The sequence below is a fragment of the Physella acuta genome, unplaced genomic scaffold (assembly GCF_028476545.2).
Source record: "Physella acuta isolate Inbredline_101_S28 unplaced genomic scaffold, ASM2847654v3 ptg002345l, whole genome shotgun sequence".
NCBI lineage: Eukaryota > Metazoa > Mollusca > Gastropoda > Physidae > Physella > Physella acuta.
Genome location: NW_026733839.1, coordinates 37,111 through 46,999, shown reverse-complemented (window position 1 = coordinate 46,999; position 9,889 = coordinate 37,111). Strand labels below are relative to the sequence as shown.

Below are 9,889 nucleotides of genomic sequence, written 5' to 3'. Positions count from 1 at the left end.
ATTAAAATTCAATACTTGTCTGTGAGTTGTTTTGCTTTAAAAATCTATAATAATAGTTTAGCCCCTCATCTTTCACACTGCAACCTTTTAAAAACTCAATGCGACCACTACAACACCCTTTCAACTAGTCAACTTAAGTTGTTTTCCTACATAGAAAATGCTTCACTGTCCCATTGACCCTCTCTGAAAAATTTCCTTTCCTCTCCCCACCCAGACTTCTGACACTTTCATTTGACCTTCACCCCTTTTACTGTCATCCTTTGCAATTTTTTTTTATAATCAAATACATGACATCATGTAAATATTCATTATGTACATTTGCAAAACCTTTCGTTTTCATTTGGTGTTCAAAATTATGTTAAAAAATTTGATGTTGATGTACTTGTTATAATTGCAAATAAAAGAATTTTTTTTTAAAAATAGTTATGTATCTGAATCCCTAATGCTGGGACATCCTATTAAAAAAAAATGTTTAAAAAAATTAAATAAACAAAGTTCAATTTTTAGCGATTGAAAAAAAAAATAAAAATAATAGTTTAGCTGTTTTTTATAATAAAAAAAAATAGTTTCGCTGTCTGTGAATCTATCTGTGTATGTATGTATTTGACAAGAACGCTCTAGATCAAGCAAATTAAAAACATGCATAGTAATTCGAAAAACGAAATATGACGTCGTATTGAGCATAGAGTAGAAAATAATCTCAAGCCGGAGAATGCACACAGTAATATGACGTCGTTGATTCTCGAGTAAACATTGAATAAAAGGGAAATTTTGTCTAATCTAAGTGGTTTGCGTGAAGAGTTTCTTTCATACATTTCTTCGGGTAGGGGCGAAGCCCCACCCCCGCGTAAGAACGTCTGGGCCCCCCCCCTCCCCAACTCAAAAGAAATTTCTTCATCGATACTCTATAATAAAATTACCGCCTAATTAATGTGTCTAATCTAAAAAGTGGTTTTCTTGCAATTTCTTTAATGCAATTCTTCGGGTAGTGGCTAAGCATGACCCCAGTGTTTCATTCAGACTATTTCCTCCCCGGAGGGGGGATCTTTTTCTAATCTAAAAAGTGTTTAGCGTGCAGTTGTTTTTTTTCAAGCATCTCTTCCGGTAGGGGCGAAGCCCCGCCCAGATTCTTCAAGTTTGTATGATCTACAAATGCGACCAGTGTTTCTTTCAGAATTTTTCCTCCCCGGAGAGGGGTGGGGGTACTTGAAATTTTCGGGGGCGGGGGTAGAATTTTCTGGGAGGGGACGGACACTGGAAAAAGTATATAATTATATTTCGTTGAATGGGACGGTAGACATGTTTTGGAGTGTGTGTGTGTGGGGGGGGGGGGAGAGGGGGCGAAGCCCCCTCATCTCAAGTAGAGTTGCCTGAAAGAAACTCTAAATGCGACTTTTGTCATGAATGAGATTAGGTGCATGGTTTATTGATATGCCTATGACTATATTTTGTATAAATTAAAGTACCGAGAAAATAGACAGCACTATCAACCTAGCGCCCGTTGTATCCTTCCTCAACGGGCCATTTTTCTCGTTCTATATAATAGTTTCGCTGTCTGTCTATGTATCTATCTATCTATGTATCTGACAAGAACGCTCTAGAGAAAAACACAAGCAAATTAAAAACATGCATAGTAATTCGAAAAACGAAATATGACGTCGTATTGAGCATAAAGAAGAAAATAATATTAAGCCGGATAGTGCACACTGTAATATGACGTCATTGATTCTCGAGTAAACATTGAATAAAAAGGCAATTTTGTATAATCTAAGTGTTTTGCGTGAAGAGTTTCTTTCATACAATTCTTCGGGTAGGGGCGAAGCCCCACCCCCACGTAAGAACGTCTGAGCCCCCCCCCCCCTCCCCAACTCAAAAGAAATTTCTTCATCGATATTCTATAATAAAATTACCGCCTAATTAATGTGTCTAATCTAAAAAGTGGTTTTCTTGCAATTTCTTTAATGCAATTCTTCGGGTAGTGGCTAAGCGCGACACCAGTGTTTCTTTCAGACTTTTTCCTCCCCGGAGGCGGGAACTTTTTCTAATCTAAAAAGTGTTTAGCTTGCAGTTTTTTTTTTCAAGCATCTCTTCCGGTAGGGGCGAAGCCCCGCCCAGATTCTTCCTTTAGTTTGTATGATCTACAAAAGCGACCAGTGTTTCTTTCAGAATTTTTCCTCCCCGGAGAGGGGTGGGGGTACTTGAAATTTTCGGGGGCGGGGGTAGAATTTTCTGGGAGGGGGCGGACACTGGGAAAAGTATATAATTATATTTCGTTGAATGGGACGGTAGACATGTTTTGGAGTGTGTTTGGGGGGGGGGGGGAGGGGGGGGGGCGAAGCTCCCTCCTCCCAAGTAGAATTGCCTGAAAGAAACTCTTAATGCGACTTTAGTCATGAATGAGATTAGGTGATTGTTTTAGGGATATGCCTATGACTATATTTTGCATTATCAACCTAGCGCCCGTTGTATCCTTCCTCAACGGGCCATTTTTCTCGTAATGGAAATAATTATGTAAAAAATTTATATTTGAAATTTTTAGATCTTGATCTATATGTTGATGTAAGTGATCATAAAAGAAAATTAAAGTTAAATAAAATGGAGTCTTTAAAACAAAAGGAGTAAAACACTAAAAAAAGAACGGCCTAAAAAAAATTATGAATGTTACAACGCTTTTAATTGTATAATGTATGAATTGTATGCTCAAGTAAACCTGCTTGTAATGTGGGGTTTTTTCGCTCGCGTTGAGTAAATCAGTATGAGAGAAAAAAAATAGTCACTGGACCTTTTCCAGACAAACAAAATTTAAAGATAAAAATAAATACTTAGAGATTTTCATATTTAAAAGATATAACTGAAATTAGGTGGTTTGCTGTAACGGGTCATTGTGAGGTCAGATTAAAATAGGTTAGAATAGTCTCGAACTTAGGGGAGAGTGCGTGTGTGAGTTGAGTTCACCCTGCTGTGTAGTAACCCCGGTGTGTTTATGTATTGTTATCCCTAGGTCGAATGCGGGTATAAAAGGGCGAGTGAACGATTGTGGAAGGGCAGTTTAGTTGATACGGGTAGGACGAGGGCTACTCTGGAATGCATATATGTGAGACGGAATAAAAGTAGTGGACGTAGTCACGAAGCGTTGTTGTTTATCTGAAACTAACCTGGACGTAACATTTGCATTATGTATAAGTATACGATTTTCAATTAATGAAATGACTTGTCAGAAAGAAAGGTCTATATTTCAAATATGTATCAGACCCACAAGCCGATGTTGAAATTTTTAATACTAAAGGGAATATGGCAAGACAAACTGATGCTGTTAATTACATGTTTGAGGCACACAAAAAAAGAAAAAAAAATGTCCGTTACATTTATTTATTATACGAAAATGGCAACATACAAAGAAATCAAGCCTATCTATGTACTATTTATTCAGTTATTCAGTAATGATTAATGAAAATTATCACATACATAACAAACTACCTAAGTACCAATACATTAAGTATGGAGCTACGATTAAACGAAAATTGCAAGAAACGGAACAAACTTAGTTACAATACATAAACACTAACGCAGTGGTTCTAACCATTTTGAATGTACCGAACATTTTCTGTTATTTTCATAAGCGTGTCCAACAAACCCTTTATAATAGTTCTATCGTCCGCACTGAGAAAACCCGATCGTGAATCACAAGAGTCGGGTGTGTGTCTTGACCTCCACCGAACCCCTGACACTGACTTACCGAACCATTAGGGTTCGATCGAACCCAGGTTAAGAACCACTGCACTAATGTTATCCAACTGGATATTCGCCGAATTTAAATGTTAACCTCAAATTCAATGAGATAATTAACAATGTTCTTTGTTAATTAATTAACAATGTGTTTTGTTGTTTGTTTTTTTTTTGTGTGGCGTGCAGAATGATTCAACGTCTATATCTAGACCAGAAATTTTTCTCGTGGAATCGTGTGGAGCACAGTTTAGTGCCGACATAAGCAGCGAGGGCATCAAAGCTAAAAATACGTGAGTGTTTCTTGCTGTTAGGGGTCGTCCATAAATGACGTCACACTCGTAGGGGGGAGGGGATCCGTAGTTTTGTGAGCGGGAGGGGAGGGTTTAGATGGTGGGACGTCACACTTTTGCATTATAAAACAGAAATGTTAGAAAACGAATTTTAGCCGTTATTTCGCGTTTTAGAAAACGGTTTTAATAAATTGTAAAAGGAATTGATTAAAACATCCTATTTTGAGAGAGTTCAGACAAGATTTTGGAAACATATCGATGTTTTAAGAAAAATTCTACTGCAATTTTGAGGGAGGGTTGTAGGCTGAGGTGTGACGTCATAATAGGGGGGTCTGCGTTTTTTGAAGATGTGTGACGAAAGGGAGGGGAGGAGGTAAAAATCGTCAAAAAAGCGTGACGTCATTTATGGATGACCCCCCCCCCCCCCCTTAGGTAAAACTAAAAATTATCCACTGTGAAGTGTTTTTAATCAGCATGGTATATTGTGCTAAATGGGGGTAGTAGTGGTATAAAATATAGCGACGTGTGTACACTGATTTTAATTGGTTAACTTCTATATTGTAATACTGATTAAGTAAATACCACGGACCGCTGGCTTAAAATTTGTTGATTTAATATTAGGCTTAATAAAGAAAATAACACGCTGTTTTTTTTTTTTTTCTATTTGACGTAGTTCCAATTATTTATTCTTAAAATGCCTTCAATTTTTATAGCAAATTGTGACGTGGTTTTGTGAGGGGAAATGATGGCCTAGAAATTTTATTGAATAAGTCAGGGGATGGTATTTGAAAATGTTACATAGCGTTATATGTGGTGAGTTGTATAGGCAGCAGTGGCGTAGGCAGGGGGGGTTAGGGGGGGGTCAGAACCCCCCCCCCCCCATAGACCCCTCGGTATATATATATAAAGTATAAGGGGGGGTGCAAATCGAAAGTTTGAGGGGGGGTGCAAATCGAAAGTTTGAGGGGGGGGGGGTGCAAATCGAAAGTTTGAGGGGGGTGCAAATCGAAAGTTTGAGGGGGGGGGGTGCAAATCGAAAGTTTGAGGGGGGGTGCAAATCGAAAGTTTGAGGGGGGTGCAAATCGAAAGTTTGAGGGGGGGTGCAAATCGAAAGTTTGTCCCCGGGTAAAATTGGAAACCCCCCCCTTGAGACGATCCTGGCTACGCCACTGATAGGCAGTGTCATGTGTTGTGTAGTACATAAGGTGGGTTGAGTAGATCTGTGCCGGTGTCCACTAATGAAGTAGATGTGCCAACACAAGGAGGATATTCTAACCTGTAGGGTTCTCAAAACTTATTTCATTGAGTCTGAAAGTATGTAGTTGACCAAATCAACTTTTGGGTAGAAATACCAAACAAAAACGATGTGGTCTAATGGTAGAGCTTTTGTCTGCTAGCCCGAACGTATCGAGTTTGGACCCAGGTTCGTACTTGTGACTTTAGGACGTCCATGAGTCCACCCAGCTAAGATGGGTACCTGGCTTAGGTTGGGGAAAAATAAAGGCGAATAGACAAAGTGATGAACATACCATCCCTTCATATGTCAAGGTCAGGAAACATGAACTCTAATTCATCTTCCCAATAGAAATGGCACCACCTTACTTTACTTAACAAAAAATAGTTTTCTACGTATTAATACATTCTTTCTTTGTATCCTATGTGTCCAAACAGAGCTGGGATAAAACCATTCAAGCCAGAAGGTCCAGTTGGGGCCACATCTAACCAATATGCCAGGTTTTTGGACATCAACCACCACACTGAAGCTTCCGCCACTGAAGGTGTGTTCAAATAAACTTTACATTCTCTTCACTAACTAATGGCTCATTACGTTTTTAGCACACCCACATAATTATATGGGGGATATATATATATATATATATATATATATATATATGTATGTATATATATATATATATATATATATATATATATATATATATATATATATATATATAATATATATATATATTATATATATATATTATATATATATATATATATATATATATATATATATATATATATATATATATATATGTGTGTGTGTGTGTGTGTGTGTGTGTGTGCGTGCGTGCGTGTGTGTGTGTGTGTATATGCATAGGCCTATATATACACAGAGAGAGAAAGAGGGGGGGGGAGGGGCAGGCTTAAATAGGCTAATACTATTTATATGAAAAGTATATAATGCTTTTGATGTCTCCAATTTTATAAAACAGAATAGTAATATTTTTTTTCTGTAAGGCATTTAATTTTTTTTTTAAAATAACACTAAAGGCTTTCTGCCCAGCTATTTACTTGTAATGTACCTAAAACAAAATACATTGTATTTTAATTAGACAACTTGATATTTTGATTTAAAATTACTAAACTAAAGCATGATTGATTACATGTTTATAACGAAATAGAGCAATTTGAAGAAGTCTATGAAGAAATCGATGCCGTTAAGAAGATTTATTCAAATGAAAACACTAAAGGTGGATATACTTCATATTTAATTTTTCATCAAAATTGTGTGATACATTTAATAATTATCTTTTAAACAATAATAGACCTTTATTTAAAAGACAAAATCTATTTTTTCAATAAGTTTATTAGATAAGTCTTTAACATTAAAAATGATCACGAATGTATTTTTCTTTCTTATGTTAATCAAATAAAATTAGCTTCAATGTCTGGTCATTAAAAAAATTAATTCAACATGTTTATGTGTTTTTATGAATATTTTTCAGCTAAAAACGACAAAGCTTTTAAAACAAGTCAAGATAACAAGGTCTTCAAGGAGCCAGAAAATTATTATCTTCAACCACTTCAGTAGCTCCTGGTGTATGTGGCATTTCCAGAATTTTTTCTGGGGAAATGGTGGAAGCAGAGCATTCAAAATGTTTGTCCGTAGATATTTTGAGGATACAGAAGGAAGAAAGCGATAAGCGCCCTAACACCCCCGCATCTTGCCTATGCTATTCCCTGATAGAGATGCTGCTAAAGCTTTGACTTACTGAAATTTCTTGCCTCTCCGCGCTTACAAATGACAAACAATATGTTCCACAAAAACTTTTCACATTTACAAAGTGTACATTATACGTTTCACTGGGGTGTTGTTGTTCTATCTGAAAATTTGCTTTTTATATTTGTATCTTTGTAATGTAGTTTTATAATTTAAAAAAACATTATATATACATATCAATATCATATGTGACATTGTAACACAAAACCTCTGAATATAAGAATATAAGTCATACAAGTTTTGTTAATGAACAGACATGTATTAGTTGCAATAATATGTAACCATGAATGAAATTCCCCAACAGTAATTTAAACTGATGCATACAAAAATGTTGGTGTTACTGAGAAGATTCTGATTTTTTATTATTAAATCAAAAAGTTTTAAATATATTCAACAACTTTGTAATTTAGTTAATCTTTTACGGACTAAATCAAGGTTATATTTTCATGTACTAAACCCTATAATATCTCTGTAACATTGGCTGACCTAATATATATATATATATATATATATATATATATATATATATATATATATATATATATATATATATATATATATATATATATATATATATATATATATATAACGTTCAAACGGATTCTGTGCCTTTATAATTATTTAAATAGTAGTGTATAATTTATTTTCTAGTTTTTAGTGCATTATTACATAAAAGCTTGCTATTAAAACGTTTTTTATGAAAAAAAAATTCAGTACTTTAAAATTTTTAAATTTACAATAGAGTTGCATGACTAAAAAATTCAGTACTTTAAAATTTTTAAATTTACAATAGAGTTGCATGACTAAAAAATTCAGTACTTTAAAATTTTTAAATTTACAATAGAGTTGCATGACTAAAAACCATGAGCACCTAATGAACGTGATGACGCGTGTCTAATAGTGCGGAATCGTTTGATAAGACAGCCTACTAATTTGGACACATTTTAATTAATTCATAAAAAATTAACCAGGCCACCAATTAAGTCAGATTTAATGTCATGTTGCATTGTCTTCATGTCTTGACCCACGAGCCAACGTGAAACAAATCTGTCAGTTAGAAGTGTCTGAAATTTCGCTCGGGCGATTTCGATCTAGACAGACAGACAGACGACTGATGACAGAGACAGTGAGTTAAATAAAAGCTTGTAAAATGCTCCAGGAAAGGGTTGTGCGGGGGAAAAAATTAAATTTCGGGCACCAATGGCAGAAAAACTCCCCCGAGGGCACCAGAATAAAAATAAAATACTTAAAAAAAAACTTTTTAAAAAACCACGTTTTTCTTGTGGACTAAAAAGTAGAAAATAACTATTTACATACATTTGATGACAAAAAAACGTGGGTACGTTCACCATCAAATTTCCCGACCCATCTGCCCGACCCACGTTTTTTGTCATCAAATGTATGTAAATAGTTATTTTCTACTTTTTAGTCCACAAGAAAAACGTGGTTTTTTAAAAAGTTTTTTTTTAAGTATTTTATTTTCTCCTTTTTAGTCCGTTGCTACACATGAAAAACGTGGTTTTTAAAAAGTTTTTTATATAGTTTATTTTCTACTTTATCTAATCACTTGATTAAGTATGACTTGACTAAGTGTTTTTAAATACACGGACTAAAAAAATCTTGAGCGACCGATACGCTTTAAACAGAGAAAGGGTGTAATTTACGTTGCTGGCGTGGAGATCTACTCACGAATCACGTGATCAAATCTCCCATAAACAAACAAATAAACGCGAAGCTGAGTTAAGGAAAAACGTGTTTATGTGTATTTTAGCATGCCCAGCGTACCAACCGTGTCACCGTTAACAATGTGTTACCGTGTCCGTTCTCCTTTTTAGTCCGTTGCTACACATAAAAACGTGGTTTTTTAAAAAGTTTTTTTTAAGTATTTTATTTTCTCCTTTTTAGTCCGTTGCTACACATGAAAAACGTGGTTTTTAAAAAAGTGTTTATAAATACACGGACTAAAAAAATCTTGAGCGACCAGGATTCGAACCTGGGTTGTCGCGGCCACAACGCGAAGTACTAACCACTATACGATCACGGCCAGCGCGCTCACATCGATTGGGGCCGAAGTAACTGTGTCAATAGGCCTCAAGTCTTGTCGGTATCTTTAGAAATCATGTCCTCAATTTTATGGTCCTTGGGGCGTAATTAAATTAAGCTAATTACGGTCACTAATTGCTAGTTTTTATGATTGCATCTGAAATTGTTAGGCGAAAGTAGCATGCATGCCAAATTTCAGGTCTCTAGAGCAATCAGAAGTGGGCTAATTTTCGATGTCAATTTTAACAACAAACAAACAAACGCGAAGCTGAGTTAAGAAAAACGTGTTAATAATAATAACGAATATTTATGATTTAGGAATATTCAGGGGAATTAACCAGGCTTCGATTTATTTTTGAAAAAAATATTAACTTGGTTGTTTCTCTTTGTCCATAAAAATTCTAAAACAAAGACCAGGCCGGGAATACCGTTCTAAAAATAATGATTAGTAATACCTATCGTATAAATCTTGAGTTATATTTCTAATAATAGCGATTGGTAATCTATCTATACATTATACATATAAAAATGAAAGTATGCCTGTTTGTCTGTGTGTTAGTCATTCAAGCATTACTCAACCTTTGAGAATAAATTATTTATTTTCTATATAAATTCCAATTAATGGGGGTGGGGGTTGGACTTTCTTCGGGGGGGGGGGGGGGGGGGGAGGGTGAAGAAACGCCTGGAAGAAACTCTGGATGTAAAACTCCACGCTTCTTTCTTTTTTTTTAAATCACAATTTAACGTAGGCGATATTTTCCTTTGAGCAAGCCAACATCTAGTAGTCTATCATCATTGTTTACGATTTTAAATAACAATAGCACAA

General features: G+C 35.3%; 1 protein-coding gene across 1 annotated transcript; it reads left to right on the top strand.

The window, feature by feature from the left end:
* Window positions 1-3,912: 3,912 nt before the first annotated feature.
* LOC131933023 (uncharacterized) lies at window positions 3,913-7,500 on the top strand (the record flags this gene model as incomplete). Its single annotated transcript, XM_059289882.1, is given in 4 exon segments — window positions 3,913-4,016; window positions 5,688-5,794; window positions 6,422-6,490; window positions 6,746-7,500. Coding segments are annotated over 4 exon segments (366 nt in total), but the record flags the coding sequence as incomplete, so codon positions are not given.
* Between the last annotated feature and the right edge of the window lie 2,389 nt (window positions 7,501-9,889).